Below are 18,293 nucleotides of genomic sequence, written 5' to 3' on the forward strand. Positions count from 1 at the left end.
TCCTTGAATTTTCCCTGAGTTAGTCACCATTTAATTAATTCTCTACAAATTGGAGACAAATCTGAAAGTATATTCACCAACACACGAACCCAAGTCCACAGGCAGGCAGAGTTGTCCCAAGCCCGAGCCCATACCCCAAAGTTAAACCGCCTGCCTGGGTGTGAGTTTCAGCTCACTGCCTACCAATGGCTCCCCAGCTGTTTTGTGCTGGAGGCCCTCTGGCAGTCTGGGGAAGCCTAGCGATCCCTCACAGTGTTTTTAAATGTCTAAAATAAAATACATAGCAAACAAAGCCAGCCGATTAAAATAATCACGATATTTTACAATGTGCTAATATAGTAACATATCAAGTCACAAGATGTCGAAGCACATCTAATAAGTACCGCCATTTTGAAGCAGTGATGAGTGTAAGCAATACTGGAGAGGAGAGATCTGCTGCGATTGTAGTGTGACATGCGATTTCTGTTAGCAAAAGCATCTAAGGTACTGCTAATACCAATGTAGGTCACTGCTCACATTTATAATGAAGAAACGCCAAATGTCAGTTAGAGGTCAGTGAAGATAAAAATCCAGGGTTTTTTGTCAGGTTTGCCCTCTGAATTCTATACAGGACCCCTGATGTTGCCAGTTATACAGCCTTGTGCAGAAGTTCGCTTCCCTCAACCTCTATTTCCCCATTAGCAAAATTGAGGTCACAGTAGTGGATACCATATAACTGGTAGCATCAGGGTCCTTGTACAGAAATGAAGTAGTACACATAAATCACTGCATGTCTGGCCAGTGAACACTCAATAAATAATGCCATTAGTAAGGAGGATAGAATTTTTAGTGCTTATATTTCATGTTCTTCACACTTTTAAGTATTGCATAAATTATGTGTTACTGAAGCAATATATGAACATTTATTTTTATAATCATAAAACCAGAAAGCTCTTTTCACTTCAAAAATACATAAAGTTAGCAATCTGCTCGAATAAATGGAAATCTAAATATGAATCTCTGCCATTAAAAAAATGGGACACAATTGCAACCGGACACTAATGAGAAGGTTCTAAATGGTTTATTCTCAGTTTTAATTGACAAACATGTACACGAAGAACTGAAGTGTTTGTGTCTGTTTTTATCACTATTTTTACATAAGTTAAACTCTTCTCTCTTTACATTGCTAAGCACTAAGGCGGTTTATACCTAGTGTTTTGTCTCATTTAAATAGATTTGGGATGTGTTTTTATTTTTAAAATAAATACACTGTAAAACTCTTCTGTGGGGCTTCAGACCCAACAGTGTAGCTCAGCTATCTTGAATGTCAATGTTGGCTGCCAGTTTCACACCCAGTTCCTTTCTGCTGCTCCGTGGAACCAGGCATCTGTGTACAGGAGTGGGCCTGTTTCCCACTGCTCTGTGGCAGTCCCAGAGGTTATGGATGGTATTGGAGTTTCCTTTGGGTACTAACGAGTCCCACCCTTAAGTGAAAGGACTGACTTTATATAAGAATTAAGCTCCAGGTGACAGGGGTCATGCATGTCTGTTCTATGCTGGATCCCTGGTGTCTAGTACAGTGCCTGGTGTGGTAGGTGTTCATCAATTATTTACTCAATGAAAGGCTTACTTCTACAAGAAACATTTGAGGTTAAACTTTAATTTTTTAAGCTAAACATTATCTAGGAATTGTCACATAAGAAGCCAAAAAGCTTTTGATTGATGTGGACTCTTTGCATCTCAAGTCTATGAAACCAGATAAAAAGCAAAAAATATTAGCTCCCGCAATGGCAAGTCATTGTTTTGATTCATTCTTTGATTGAACTGATGGGTGGCTTAGGGAACATCTCAGAGGAACATGGAGGTTCAACAACAAGAATATTAGAAAAAAAATTATCTATTTAACTTTCCCATAATCACATGTGTCCAGAGAAAAGAAGCCATAATTCTCAGAGGCTAACTGGATAGTAAAGAAGGTTCTTTCCAAGTGAGAAATCTCCTTACAGCTTGGTGATGAGGAATGGTGGCTATAGCTGGTGAGAGAGAGAGAGAGAGAGAGAGAGAAAGAGAGAGAGAGACATATAGATGGTTGTGGCTATCTCAGTTCATGAATGTCAAATTTAGGAGACACTCTAGATTTTGATTTTTTAAAATGTGTTTATATAACAGTATCATAACCCAAATTTTATACTATTTTAAAGTCTTAAGACATTACATAATTTATTTTTATAATAGGTACCAAGCTTAATTTAAAGACGAAAAAAAAAATTAACAGTATCATTGAATGTCTGTCACATTTTTATATCACTCCATGGATTTCCAGGATCTTGCAATACTATGGATATATAATAATAATGATGTTAAAGATTTTATTACGGAATAGCTAAATATTCTGGGCCCAATGGCAATGCTCCTCAGTTATATTCTAGAATTAAAAAGTGGGTATTGAGGGCTACATAAGTGAAGATGGCACCTATTTATCATGTACTGAACTTCTGATATAAAAAATATTGATTAACCATTAAAGTTATAATATGATTTCTTCCTTGACAGCTGCCACATCGTGGTATTCTTTGCAATAAATTACTTGTCCATTTATTTCATTTTTCTGTCTCTCCTGCCATCACCAGCTAAATGTAAGAGAAGGAAATAAAGGATTCCAATACGGTTGCAGGAGAGCTCATTTTTCATTTTGTCAAGGGGTTTCCCCATCCTGCAGCCATGGTAGTATTTCTTGATGATCACTCATTGCTATGAACTAAGAAAGAACAACTTCTTAGTTCATCAATAACCCATTAAGGTTATTCCAAGATATGTTGGATTTAAGTTGAGTTCTTCCCCTGTGCAATAGAGATGTAGATTGCTCTTAGAAGCTTGTAATTTTCTTCGTAGTGTCTTTATCTGGTTTTGGAATTAGGATAATGCTGGCTTCATAAAATGAGCTTGGGAGTCTCCTCCTCTTGAATTCTTTGGGGTAGTTTGAGAAGGATAAGTGTGAGCTCATCTTTGAATATTTGGTAAAATTCATTTGTGAAGCCATCCGGTTCAGGTCCTATGTTTGTTGGGTGGCCCCATTTATAATTACAACCACATGGGAGTCATGACTTCAACATACAAACTTGTGGGCAAGGGGAGAAGGCACAATTCAGTCCATAGTGCCCAGGAACATCTATCATCTTAATATCCTTTACTTAATCAGATCTTCAAGACCTATTTCCAACTAGGGTAACTAACATTGGAAGGTTCCAGGGATTAGGATATATTTGTGGGGCCAGTTTTCAGCTTACCAACCAAGGAAGCAAAATAAATTGCTAACACACATACTAGTATACTCATGGGTATTCCAGTGCGATATGTGCCAAGGGGGAGTAGCTGCTCAAAATTAATAATTAAGGTGAAAACAGAATAGGAATTCACGGAGATTTCTGTGACTTCTGTAATTATGCATCATTGTAAGAAAACTGAACATGAATAAATCCAAACACCGAGCCCATAAGCCAGGGGTTTATTATTTGCATTGACACAAAGCCTCCCGTTCCTGATGGATTGATCGTTGTGATGCTTTTTAGTAGTCAATTATATAAATGCATTTGCAGTTCAGCTTGGTTCAGAAATGGCTCTTGAGAGTTTTATATCTGTTTTTGCTCTAGCATTTACTCTTTGTAATGTAAAGCTAACAATAGCTGGCATTTACTGGACATTTACTATGTGCCACACACTACTATTATCCTTAGTTAATTGGTGATGACTAGAGGTGTGGAGAGGTAACAAACTTGTGCAAGATTACAAAAGGAAGTGGAAAACAGAGATGCAATGCCAGAATTCTGACTCTAAAACCCACACTATGAACCACCACTTGATATTTCCTGGGAAATATCATTAAACACCCCATTTCTAAAACTTGCCACAGAGAGAAATTGTTATGAAAGTTTACATCAGCATCAAGAACTTGTAAAACAGATTTTCTTATCATCAACTGTATTAGGTTATTCAGAGAAACATAGCCAGAAAGATATGTGTGTGTTTATATTCATATATCTGTAGAGATAGAGATTTATTTTAAGGAATTAGCTCATGCTACTGTAGAGGCTGGCAAATTCTAAATCTGAAGGACAAGCCAGCAAGCTAGAGACCCAGGGAAAGTTGGTGTTGCAGCTGGAGTCCAAAGGCAGAATTCCTCATAATTCCTTCCTTCTTGGTCAGTGGTTCTCAACCTTCCTAATGCCACAACCCTTTAATACAGTTCCTCATGTTGTGGTGACCCCCAATTTCATTGTTACAAATTGAACATAATTAAAGCATAGTGATTAATCACAAAAACAATATGTAATTATATATGTGTTTTCCGATGGTCTTAGGCGACCCCTGTGAAAGGGTCGTTCGACCCCCAAAGGGGTCGCGACCCATAGGTTGAGAACCGCTTTTCTTGGGGGGACCTCAGACTTTTTTCCCTTAAGGCCTTCAACTGATTGGATAGGGCCCATCCACATTATTGAGGGTAACCTGCTTTAGTCAAAGTCTACTTATTTAAAGTTAGTCTCATCTGCAAACTACCTTCACAGCAATATCTAAATAGGTGTTTGACTAAATACCTAGGTACTGTGGCCTAGCCAAGTTGACAAAATTAACTATCTCAAGTGTATGTCTTATCAGCTTTGCCCCCATATAAACATCTCTTTAAATCATACTTAATTTTGAAATAAAGACAGAGTCAAGATCATAGTTTTGTCTGACTTGAGACAACTATCCTGCTCACCACTGAAAACACACTAACATTTCCCTAGAAGAGGTTGCAAACATCTTGGGGGATGTGACTCTTTTCCTTGATATCTGTAACTTAAATATTATGCTGTAAAGGTAACAATACTTGAATATTCTGATGAAAACTCAACACATCTTATATGGCAAGGTGATAAGAGAAAGGGGAAAACAAAGTTATTTCATACACACACAAACATATTCATAACAAAATAAGGTATAAATACTCATGAGAATTGCAGTTCTCGTTTCTGTAAAATGGTCATGTGATTTAGCTGATATTTATAACTACCTTCTTCTACTATTTTTTCTGTATTATATTTGTCCTCAGCAAACATCTCAGCAGGTCATTGGTTAGTTACACTATGGGGTGACTCATCCTTCATTGAGCAGGGTCTGGGCCATTGATAGTCCTACCTGAATAGGGTTGTTGAAATTTTCCACTGACTTGTTCACAGGGCATGGTAATACTTAGAGATGCCTATGGGATCTCCTGGATTCCAGATATACTCTTCTTTGGCTTCATTGTGACACAGCAGCCCACTTTCCCTTTGGTAACCAAGACCAATCGCCCCACCTTGTCAGCACAAGAACCCCCTTCTTTACCTGTTGGTTGAGAAGCATGAGGAGCCCAAAGTGGCTGGGTGGTGGTCTTAACTTTCAGAAGTTCCACGGAATAATTTTTGTGTCTCCTGGTGGGAACATTCCTGTCTTTGGCACTAAGACTTTTAGATCAGCGGAGCATAAGGTTGCAGCAGCAGGAAGCAAAATTGTATGAGTGGATCACTAGGGGTAATAGTGAGTGGGGCCACTCCCATTTCTAGCTCTTGATTCCATTGTAATGGAGCAGGGGCTGTTTGAGATGTGTTGAGCAGCAACACTACCACTTCTATAAATTGTCTTTCACTAGCTTAATATTCAGTCTCCTGCAAAATCAATCCAGCCCAGTGTGTATCTCTGTGTTGTGTGGAAGGAAAATAGTTATCTTGTGATGCAAGAATCCACATGGCGTGAAGGCCACTGCTCAGTGTACCCTGCTCACAAATGTAGTCCCTTTTTTGAATCCTGATACTAAGACCGATGCATGGCAAGGTGACATAAAGGAGCCATCACACAGCCTTTGTTGTCACTGAACCTATAATTAAACACTCCCATAGAGTTGTCCCCTTTTATTCCTCTTGTGACTTGGCTGTTATGGTCTTCATTTGTGGGGCTACGGAGAATAGAAATCTGCACAAATGAGGAATCGTATCAATTCATCAAACCAAGTGAAAATGTCTGTTTGTCATAGAAAAGATAATGGCAGAAATCCATTTTTAGCTCCCTGTTGCTGTACTCATGTGTGAAATTACCCACAGGGGAAGATATTTGCCTGGGAAAGAACCTTTATTGGCCTTAGATGTGATTGACTACACAAATTATGCTGCCAACTGAATTGGTTTTGAAAACCAAACAAAAGGCCTCACAAATCAGACTGGAAAGGCAGTGGGGGTACAGCCTGTACCTGGTGACAGCATCAGGACACAGAGCAGCAAGGGCCCTGGTTGCTGCTTCTCTCCTTAACAAAGTAGTGTTTAGAGGATAGATTATTTCCCAAATATTTAAATCTTAGCCGTGCCGTGGTTCTCTGATATGGATGAAGAAACCATTTAGTATTTTGACTGGGGCACTTGCTGATTTATTTTCTCTGTCGCTCAGATGAATTTGGGGTTATTTTCTCACTCCTACTTGGAGAAAGAATGGGAGGTGAGGAGCGGGGGTAAGTGTTCTTGGTCCCTAAAGACAACTGATTATGGTGTTTGACAGTAGAGTGTGTGCCATGCCCACATTTGGTATGCTCCATGCTGTGACCTAGAAGAAAGAAATATGGCAATATTTAACCAGAGAGCTTTAGTCCTTTTCTTCGAAGAAAAAAAAAATGGGGGAAAGAGGAGAGGAGGAATGAGAAGAGGCAAGAGTAGGAGACAGAGCAAATACAAGGCAGAACTAAAAACTTTGAAAAAGCTCTGTCTTCTCCAGGCAATTTATTTTCAGTTTAGTAAACTCAGAAGCAGAACTTTTGCATTTTTAATATTCTTAATAATAATAAAAATGATTTTGTTAATTCAGTGCAGAGCCAAGTTTAGGAGGTCGAGCATCAACTTGTTTATGTTGGCATTTCTGCAGAGCCAGGTCTGTCTAGTTTCCTTGCCTTGAATAGCAACTGGCTCAGACCCAGCAGCCATAGATCACAATCAGGCAGAGCCTTTCGCCTCAAGATCCCAACCAGGCCCCGGCTTACCGCCTCCTCTGGTTCTGCTCCCCACCATTCCACTCTCAAGCTCCAGGTGTGGGCCACACCCCTCTGAGACACACATGGTGGCCGAGGGACGAGTTGTCATTGCTGAGCTGTCCTCTCCCTTCCACCCCGGGTCACTCAGCAGATTGGTTTTTCCCCTTCTTAGATCATTGCCCAAAGAGTTCAATCCACATGTAAAGTGGGCACTCAAGAGAACTTGGGCTCCCCAAATCCGCTTATATCAGCTTCAAAATTGGACTTTTAGTAGCATTGCATTTCATTAATGATGATGCTACCATGATTCACTCTTTTAATTGGCATTTCACTTAGTCACTGATGGGTCTATTACCTAGAACCTCCAAACTGGGTAAGCTGGTTCTGTTTCAGACAGAATTGGGCTTATTTATTCCTTCTTGGTCTAGAAATCATGCTTATATGTGCCAGTTGATTATCATTATATGTGCATTTTATATCACAGAGCATGGAAGTTTGGGGGAAAGAATTTTTTTTAGCATTGCAGAGTATTCAGGACAGTTTAAACAAACTTAATTAAAAGTCTAATTTTTTTTCCCCAGGCATAAATTGTCTGCTGACATAGCCAGGCCAGTCTCCCCACATGGAAATTCTCCCACAGCTATTAAACCTCACATTTACTGGCCTGTGCCACCTAACCTTGGGAATGGCCAGTCACTGCCCTTTATCACTCTACAGGTGCACTGACTGCTAAAGCAACCACTAAGTTTTTCAGATTTCCAGATTCTTCCCTCCTCGATGTTTTCTGCTAAAGAGTAAAAAATGTGTAAACGCTTAATTTTATTTAGTTCTTGAATAAAGAACTAGAAAGGAAATCATTGTAGCCACATGTCCTTTGTGTATGTGGAAAACCTCCACATTAAAGCTGTGTCTAAAAACACTTAAAAATGTCCTCAAATTCATTTCTGAGTAGCTTCCTTATGCAGTTCAGAAATTAGTTTCAACACTTACCATTATCATGTCTCCAAATGGTATGCCTCTTTCAAGTGTCAGGCTCACATTCCATAAAGCCCTCTTCTTTGGGCAAGATGAGCGTCTTTTGAAACTTGAGCAATGATGTAACTTTTGAGCTATGGTCTGAGATACTGGGTTATTTCCCTCTTCCCTTCATCGGAGATAGTCTTGGGAACACCTGAGTGCCTGAAGGCAGTGTCCCTGGCTTCTCAGTTACACAGGGGAAGCCTTCAAGGTAATGTTCTCTCACTCTTCTCAGGTTCTTCTCAGAAAAGTTCAGAAGGCTCGTCCTATCACATGAGCAGTAGCAGCTCACAGGTGTGTGTGTGTGTGTGCAAAAATCTGAGAGACGGAGAGAGAATACATGCTGGCTCACTTTAGAATGGAATCATTATTTTGTTGGTTATTGAGGGGGGTTCTGCAGCCTCCTTTCCTCCTACCTATTGAGAAACGTCTTTACCTGTATCTTTTTTCTTTCTACTTTGACCTTGTTTTCTCCCTCCTTCCAACTGTATTTTCTCTGATCTTTTCTTCCAGCTCTCCAAGTTAGACCTAACTTAGATCTAAACTCTTCTTATTTCTCAGATAACTCCAAGAGCTTTACACATGCCCTGTACCCCCCTTTCCTCAGGGACCTCACCAACGACTCTTTCCCAGATCTTTCCTCTACCTCACGAGTGACATGGTTTCTGTTTCCATTGAATCTTTGTTTTCTGTTTTTTTGTTTTGTTTTGCTGATAGAACTGTGGAACATCTCTTTATAAGAGCTCAAATAAAATTTTACTTTTAATTATTTGTTAAATCAAAGTTGGTTCTGATCATTAATAGGCCCAAGTGAAGTCATTGAGCAAAAGTGACCAGAGTCCAACAGTAGGCACCTGTAGAAGCCACCTTGCACCCAGGCACACACATAGAGGAACTTTTTAAAAGTGCGCTCCCAGGAAATAAGGACAAGACAGAAGCCAGACCCACCCTACTGCATGGCTGGTACATACATTCACTAAAGGTAGAGCTTTAACCTACAGTCACTTCATCCTTCACTTTACACCTGTGAGGATTGCCCATGTGCACCTCTGCTCACCCCTGTCTTCTTCTTAGGCAAGCTAGAAAAGGAAAGCTGCCCTTGAAAATTGCTCTCTTCCTCACATATTCTAGTTGATATATTTATAAATATACTTTGAAATCGCTTTCAAACCATGTGGCTTTCTACTTTGTATAAGCTTAGGCTCATTAAAGTCATTAGTTTATTAAAACTCAACTCAGAAGTTTAATACCAAAGCTAAAATGGAAATTTGGTCTGTCCATTAATGTGCTGAATGTCCCATTAGCTAACTAGTAATCATATTGAGGCGCCAGCGAGCTAAGAGCTTGGTTTCATCCCTAGTTGGAGGTCAAAGAGCTTTGTGCAGCCTTCTCAGTCTTCCATGCTACCTTCCATGGACCACAGCTTGTGTCCCAGTCAGATTGCCCTGAGCAGCACACAGGCTTCCTTCTTTTGTGCCTTGAGTGCTTTCTGACCTTCGTTAGCAAAGAGACCCATCAAGATGGAAAACAGCAGCAGCAAAGTAAGCAGAGTGTGCAGTGTGGTAGTGAATGCAGGTGCGTCCTGTCTCAACTTCTCAAAGCTCCAAGTCAGAGAAAATGCAGGCAGAAGTGTGTCTGCAACACGGAACATACAGCATCTCCTGATCGCTTCCCGTTGGCTGAGGGAGGATATCAAGTGCGCTCCGGACAGCAACCTGTGTTCTTCCATGGAGACGGAGAGCCTCTGCCTGAAAGTTGCCTTATCTGTGGCTTTGGAGGTGGCTCTCAGTCCTTCATCAGAGTTCCAGAGCAGCCCCTGTTCTCCTTGCTTAGGGAACTTGAAATGAGTATTTCTTTGCAGATAAGTTAAACAGCTGGGAATATACAGAATTTTTATTAGGTTGATTAGGTTGTGTGTTTTTTTTTTTTAATCGAATGCTCTATCAGGGTAAGTGTGGCATCCAGAACTGAGGGTCATCCTATTAGGTGCCCTGATTAAATTGTTTCCCTATCAATCTATAAAGGAAAATAAGCAGAAACTTTTTCTGACTTTTTAACAAGTCCAACCTTCCTATTGCTATTTCTAACTTTCAATATTTATCCAGATTAATTGTAATGCTTGCCTTACTGCTCCTTTTGTGGGCTAATGTTTAAATGAAAACTTTCTCTACTGTCTATTAATAAAATGTCTTGGGTGACTTCCAAGATGCCTCTACCATATTAAATCCCATGCTATCAATATTTTGACAGTTTTAGAGTGAATTTTGTATGAGTTAAATGGAAAGGCATTGGAAATAGAGGATAGGTTTTGAAAATGCAAGTCATTAATAAAATATTTGAGATGATGGTCAAATTAGGAATAAATTCATTTCATTCACCAAACTTTTAGATTAAGGATGAATCTCTTGAGTATAGAATTTCAGGAAGCACATTTGGGTGTAAGATTATATACAACAGTATTGAGTTAGGGGTCTTCTTTTCCTATTAACTATTTCAAATTAAGTGAAGCTGTTATAAGTTGAGTCTTGCATATAAAACCATCTGAGGAAGGATTATCATATGGTTTCCTTTCTAGAAAGAAAATCAGAAAATGGCCTTTAGTATTAGCTGCCTTGCTGCTGCTAAAAAATAAATAAATAAATAAATAGAAGGAAAAGACCCACCATCATGGCAGAAATGTTAGCCACAGAACTATCTTTTCTCTGTGCCATTTTCAAAATGCCTTTCCTGTTATAGCCATCTTTTGACTCTTTATTGTAACCTGGCAACTTACTTTGTAGATTTCTGGGTCCTTTCCCTCTTCTCCTTTCTCCCCACTTCCAATTGACTTTTGTCCTTGATTTTCCCGCCAGTTTTTAGTTCTTTTAGGATATGAGCATAAAAAATAAAATAGGAAAATCAAATTGATCCTTTTTTCCTTGGATGCAGAATGTGGTCAAGATGGGGATAATAGCCATTGACTAAAATGAGCTTTGGCCAGCCACAGTGCCTTGTATTGTTCTTGTCTATCTGTACATCCCTGCTTCTCCACTGAGACTATTAATCCTTAATGGTAAGAGCCACGTGTTTCCATTTCTTTTTCCCAGTAAAAAGTTCAGTGTTTGATATAGAGAAGAAACTATTTGTTGAATGCAGTGAATGAGTGAAAGAAATGACAGAAATGGCAGCACATATTGTTACCTCACTCTCTCCCAGTAATTACTCAAGGAGCTACTTCCCATGTAACTATTCAAGAAGGTTCAGAAGTGGTAGTTTTTAACACATACGTAAATTCTTGGGCACTTGTATAAACCATTATTCTCTCTCTCTCTCTCTCTCTCTCTCTCTCTCTCTCTCTCTCTCTCTCTTTTACAAAACTCTATCAACTGTCAAGCAAGGAATATAGGAAGCAACATTCTATAGATACCACCCTGTTTGGTTTGGTTTGGTTTTTAGGTTAGGGGGTCAAGAATGGAATGCTATAGTTTTGTGTGTGTTTTTCCACCCAAGGATAATCTAATGCAAAGATAGTCAAATAACAACTCCTGCCCGGAAGATAAATAGAGTGTGAACTGGATTAGGGAAATGGGAGTGTCCATGCAGCTGTGTCAGGGAGGGGTCTGGTGTTCATTACAACATCAAATGGAATATCTATGTTTCTGCTGGGTTTAATGACACCAACGACAGCCCACTCTTAGTTGAGCAATATTGGAGATTTTTGGCTTTTAACTTGATGTATTTTAATTTGTGCTTACTAGCTCTCCCACATCCGGTACTCGCTGGCATTTTAGTTAGTTAAGTGTTCCTCTGTGTTAGCCACAGAGGTGAAAAAAATATATATATAAAGAGAATCAATAAGACCAAGGCAGTTTAGGAAGAGCAAATTAACCTCCATCAAGAGCACTGGCCATCTCATCAAGCACCTGGTCTAAGAGGAAGCAGGTCCACCCTGGCCTCTCTGTGCTTCTTTAATGTATAAATGGTTCCCCTCTGAATGGTGATTAACTTGCTGTGGTGTTTCTTAGTTTTCAGGACTTTATCTCCTGTCCTTCTTCACCATCCTCATCGGGTTGGTGCTCTACTCCTCCACCTCCACCTACATAGCCCAGGACCCCCGGGTGTACAAGCAGTTCCGCAATCCTTCGGGACCTGTCGTGGACTTACCGGCCACAGCTCAGGTGGAGCCTTCGGTCACCTACACCAGCCTGGGCCAGGAGACCGAAGAGGAGCCCCACGTCCGTGTGGCCTAGGATGAGGCCCTCCCCCACCCACTGAGCACAACTCAGTGGCCACGTGTTCGCCCATCATCTCTGTATTGTACATAGAGAAAGGTATTTATTAGGTGCAGTTTACATGGGTGGACTGCAAGGTAGCAAATCCAAAAGCCTGTAAGAGGCACAAGCTAAACATCACTGGAGACAGGCTTTGACCCACCTGACTTGGAGAGATGCCCCGCTTGTGTGTATCCTGATCACAGCGCCCCTGCATTCATTACTGTGAACATTTTCTGATCAGAAGCAACTGTTATTATTATCACTTGGATTATTATTGTTGCTCTTATGACACCTAGTTTCAGGAGGCTGTTTTGTACTCTTGAGGGGAACTATTGCCAGACCACCCACGTGTAGTTTACATAAATCCCACTTTTCTATAGCAAGTCACTTTCTAAGAATCATACTTTATTTTTTGTGCACAGTCTGTGAGTGCCGCCGGCCGCAGGAGCCCCACCCTGAGAAGCTTCCCTGTCCTGGGCACCTGGGGCTCATGGTTTCCTCTATGACCTTGGATTGTCTGCTCAATAAGCATTTCTTGCTGTGACCCTTGTGGGGAGGGGCAACTGACCATATACTTCTCTATTCCAGGAATAGATATAAACAAACATGTTAGCCTTTGTATATTTTGACCTCTGATTACTCCCGGCCATTGTCTTTCTGTTGTGCCACCTTAGATAATGCCAATCAAGTCTCTGAAATAACGGAAGAAGGAATGTTCCATTTCTGTGGCTGATGGGAAACCCCGGGAGTAATATAAATGTATGTTTAGGGGAATATATATTTTTTTTTAAATCCTGCTGCCTCTTCCTATATCCTCTCTTCAAAAAATAGATTTGCTTTTCTTTTTTCCCCTAGATTATCTTTAGTGATATGGAAATTAATCAAAATGTTGGCAAAAGCCCTGGCCCCCTGTCCTTTTAATGTGTGACATCCCTTCTGAAACGAACAGGCATGCAGTTACCTTTATTGTGGCCTCCAGACAAAGTCAAGGTGCTGATATGGAGCAGTCTCTGACAAAGCTCGACTGATCTGGCCACTTTGTGGTGGTAAAGATGTCACCCATGAGAAAGTCTGGCATGTTGGTCATATTTGGCATCCAGTCATTAACGGAATATATCAACATAACATTCTTATGGAGACAGAGAATATTATAAGGTCCTGATAAGACTCTGAGGGATATGTCACTACTCTAATTCTGTTAAAAGGGCCCTTATTTCCAAACACAGAAAATAAGAAACACCGCACATCTCTATGATTTAGAAATAGATTCTATGTGTCAGTATGGGAAATGGTCTTTACGTCTGGCTGGCTTCACTAGCATTCAAAAAGATCCTCGATCAAGTTACAGGGCTTGTAAAGGAAAAGTAAATGCTTATAAAACTTTGGACAATTAAAATCAATGAATCTTAAGCAAGTAAAGCAAAAACACCAGAGGGGTCTGTATAGCAGAAGGACAGATTGCAGCTTAGTCGGGATTCCTATATAGCCTGAGCAAGACCTCCTTGTGAAGGCAAAAGCACCCCATGCTGTCAGTCAGCACCCACGTGGCCCCTCTGCCTGCCTTCTACTCTGGGCGTGGGTAGTCCAGCCCTTGCAAACGGAGAAGAAAAAGTACCTTTTCTGATATGCAGATCTTATGCTCATCTGTGTTCCGCCCCTTTAGAAACATGTTTTATTTTCTCTGGGGGGGAAAAACAACAATGTGAAAGCTATGTCAAGTCGAACAGCTTTGCCAATGTCTGCTTTCTGCTACCTTTAAAACCAGTTAAATACCTTTCTCTCAATATTTCATCCATTCAGATCTGAAGACCTTTAAAGACTGTGGTTTTATTTTTGTGTTTACATTCCTTTGGTTTGCATAATTTGCTTGATTTATTGCATTTTTATATTTATTTTAAGCCAAATGTTTTAGCCTTTTTTAATTCACTTTTTGTGACACTAATTTGTAGATGCTTAGTAAAATCTTAGGCGAAATAAGTGGCTGAAAGTTTTCCTAGTCGACTCAGTGGACTGGGAATGTTTTTCAAAATTTACATTTCACAAAGGTCGGCAATCAGCGGATGGCTGAAAGTTGCCATCTGAACTATTTTCTAGGACATTTCAATTGACTCCATTGTATGAAAACCAAGTGTGAATGTTAAGGTAAATTCACTGTATCCCCTTTATCATCCAGTGTCCTTATACACAAGACTTTCATGCCCCGGGGGAACCTCACGGTGTTGGTTTGTCTCCATTTAGAAAGCCTGATCACACTGAATTGTCTGAGATCTGGGAGTTCCCATCAACTCTTTGGAACAAAAAAAGATAGCAGGAAACACACATATTTTTTTTCTGTACAAAAACATCGATCCTTTGGGAGTGGGGTGGGAAATGGGTGTAGGACATTAACTCTAGCTGTTTTCATTTCTGAAATGTCATAACCTCAGTAGACACCAGCAACAAGTTCAGCTTTTCAATGCATCACCCCACCCTCCTCCACGAATGGGACTGGCAGTTTGTATAGAATTTGATTGGACAAGCAAACCACAGCTTTCCTGAACCCCACCTAGAGACGCGTGGAGGTTCTCACTGCCTCAATGGAAACTTGCACTGGGGACGGAGCTTGCCTTGGTCACGCCTTCTCACATCTTCAAACTCTGAAATTCACAACCGGTAGACCAAGCAATAGAAAACTTTGCACCACTGTGTCCCATGAAAACGTTTCTATGTTTAGTTTAGATATTGCTAACGTGTGCTATTAACCTTTTGAGAAGCGTGTAGTATTGTTTGTTTTGCGTTTGTTATGATTTATAACCACTTAGTAGTCCCCAGCTAGCTACCAGTACAGATTTTACCCCATGGGTAGGATTCTATTGTCAAGCCACATAACAAAGCACACTAACCCAGACACTGCAAATGGAAAATATGAACCAAAAAAAAAAAAAAAAAAAAGACAGAAAAAAAGAAATTTACACCTATAAGTTGAGCAAACTCTCCAATTTTGGTATTTGCATGCTCCCCTATGGACTGGCTGTGGCAATGTAATGCCTGTATAATGTTTTCAAATAAAAATAAATGCTTTCTGAAAGCTCGGAGCTCTTGGTTTTCTTGAGTGTTTGTCTGCACCATGACGACCCTGGAAGGAGCTCCCGTGGGAGGCCAGAAATAGCACGAAAGTCGATAGCAGGGAACATGTCAAAATAAAAACCAGAAAGAAAATATTTCCAAATTAGGAAGGGCACAGTTGTCCTCAGCGCTGTACTTTCAAAGAGCCAAATTGAACATGTTTGTGATCTGCAAAATTAATTACTTATCTGGATGCTTACGAAGGCTCTGGGGCTGCAGCCTCTAGGCCCACATTTAAAACGCTCATAGAACAATACAGTTTACCCCCAAGAAAAAGTTCCTCATCAACAGGAAAGTTGTGTGTGTGCTGCCCGTGGCACAGTGCCAGGTTGAAAGGGCGAGCGTTCTTCCAGGGCAGGACACTTGCACAGCAGGTCTGCTGGGGTTCCTGCTCAGAACTCACACGCTAGCATCCCCCTCCCGTGCCAAGTGAAGTTGCCCAGCAAACCCTTAAGTACTTGGAGGTGATTGCATATCAAGTTCATGTTCTTGCCCTTCTTGTTCACAGTAAGACTTCAAAAATTAGGTGAGCCCAAAAGACTGTGTGTCCACATTACATTTCTAAAATATTTTTAAAAGAAATGCATTCATTATTCAGGACAAAAGGAACAGCAGCACACAAATCCTTTATAAAGTGTTCTTAAGTTGAGATCCATCATGATCTGCTTTTATAAATAGTTAGAACAGTATGTACTTCATAGAAATAATTTTCTTGAAAACGTGACTCACGGGTTAAAGTTTTTCCTTGAAAAATGTAAATGTTTCTCTAAATTACTGCTTTTTGTTTTTGCAGTAAACTCTCGGATCAAAGACGAAATACAGTTGAACTTCCACTCAGTCTGTTGTCAAATGCCCAGCAATCCTAAACGATCGGGGTCCCAGTGGTACACATAATAAATGTGTAAGTCGTGTTTAGTCTGTTTCCCAGTGAATTATCGTTGTCTTAAGAGAAAGAACTGGGTTTCCTGAATGCTTGGAAGCTCTTGCAGAGGTAAGATAAGGCAGCACTGGAATGATTTGTGTGGCTATTACCATGAAAGAAAAGGAGAAACGAGTAAAATTCAGCAGGAGAGTTGTAATTTACTATGTTGCCTTGATGCTCCATAGGAAAGCAAACGGTAGTGTCTGAAATAACAGGAACTGGCATCAGATCCATCTTCAGCGCCTAGAAAAAGTACCGTGCACATGGAAGGTACTCATGCATCTTGTTTTTAATGTGCTCTAACTTCTGAGTCAGAAACACAACGTGGGAGGGTATTCTATTACAAAAGGGTCCCTTCTTCCTCCTCCTACTCTCAAGTACGTTTTCTGTACTTGGAAAGGAAGAAATCATTGGTTTCACTTCAGTGCACACTTGAATTTTTTTACAAACCCTTACTATGTTTGGCCATTCTGGTTGGCCTTGGGATATGAAAAAAAGTTATTCTTTTTACTTGTGAATTGTGTTTCTGATTTTATTAAATTGCTTCTTAATTATGTACGCGGATCTTCCTTTTTCCTTTCTGCCATTTTTCTTTGATTTTCTTTTCCTTTCTGTCTCTTTTCTTTCTGCAAGCATAGATAGAGGGCTCCCTAAGGGCCACCAAGACAGTGTCTCTGCCCTTGATTCTCCATGTGGACAAAAATGTTTAATTCAGAAAGATATAATACAGCTGGAAAGCCCACACCTACCAGATGGCCTTTCTTTTTTTTTAATATATTTTTTATTGATTAAGATATTACATATGTGTCCTTGTCCCCCGTTACCCTCTACCCCCCCCCCACTCATGCCCTCACACCCCCGTTGTCCGTGTCCATTGATTAGGCCTATATGCTTGCATATAAGCCCTTTGGTTGATCTTTCCCCCTTACCCCCACCCTCCCCTACCTTCCCTCCAAGGCCCGACAGTCCAATCAATGCCTCTCCGTCTCTGGATCAGTCCTTGTTCATCAGTTTATGTTGTTCATTATGTTCCACAAATGAGTGAAATCATGTGGTATTTATCCGCTCTCCAGTTCCATCCATGCTGTGGCAAATGGTAAGAGTTCCTTTTTCTTCTTCCTCTTCTTAAAGAATACCTTTCAGCATTTCATATAATGCTGGTTTGGTGGTGATGAACTCCTTTAGCTTTTTCTTATCCATGAAGCTCTTTATCTGACCTTCTATTCTGAATGATAGCTTTGCTGGATAAAGTAATCTTGGTTGCAGGTTCTTGCTATTCATCACTTTGAATATTTCTTGCCACTCTCTTCTGGCCTGCATGGTTTCTGTTGAGAAATCAGCTGACAGTCGTATGGGTACTCCCTTGTAGGTAACTGACTTTCTTTCTCTTGCTGCTTTTAAGATTCTCTCTTTATCTTTTGCTCTTGGCATTTTAATTATGATGTGTCTTGGTGTGGTCCTCTTTGGATTCCTTTTGTTTGGGGTTCTCTGCGCTTCCTGGACTTGTAAGTCCATTTCTTTCACCAGGTAGGGGAAGTTTTCTGTCATTATTTCTTCAAAAAGGTTTTCAATATCTTGCCCTCTCTCTCCTTCTGGTACCCCTATAATTCTGATGTTGGTACGCTTGAAGTTGTCCCAGAGGTTCCTTACACTATCTTCATAGTTTTGGAATCTCTTTTCTTTTTCGGTTGGGTATTTTTTGTTTCTTTGTATTTCAAATCTTTGACTTGATTCTTGGGATCCTCTTGTCTGCTGTTGGATCTCTGTAAATTATTCTTTATTTCAGTCAGTGTATGCTTAATTTCTAGTTGGTCCTTTTTCATATCCTCGAGAATCTCACTAGATTTCTTGAGGGTCTCACTAAATTTATTGGCGGTTTCCATAAAATTCTTGAAAAACCTTATAAACGTGGCCTTGAACTCTATATCCAGTCGTTTGCTTTCCTCCATTTCTGCCATTTGTGACCTGTTTCTCTGTCTCCGCATTT

At 40.2% G+C, this 18,293-nt stretch overlaps 1 protein-coding gene across 1 annotated transcript in view; it reads left to right on the top strand.

Annotated features, from left to right (window-relative positions):
• Positions 1 to 15,226, top strand: part of SLC35F1 (solute carrier family 35 member F1) — a 304,981-nt gene extending 289,755 nt beyond the window's left edge. Inside the window, exon 8 of the mRNA XM_036317921.1 lies at positions 12,031 to 15,226. Coding sequence (XP_036173814.1) covers positions 12,031 to 12,255 — 225 coding nt within the window. The 3' untranslated portion in view covers positions 12,256 to 15,226. The remainder of the gene's footprint in view (positions 1 to 12,030) is intronic.
• Positions 15,227 to 18,293: the final 3,067 nt, after the last annotated feature.

This window comes from Myotis myotis, unplaced genomic scaffold (assembly GCF_014108235.1).
Source record: "Myotis myotis isolate mMyoMyo1 unplaced genomic scaffold, mMyoMyo1.p scaffold_m19_p_7, whole genome shotgun sequence".
Classification (NCBI taxonomy): domain Eukaryota; kingdom Metazoa; phylum Chordata; class Mammalia; order Chiroptera; family Vespertilionidae; genus Myotis; species Myotis myotis.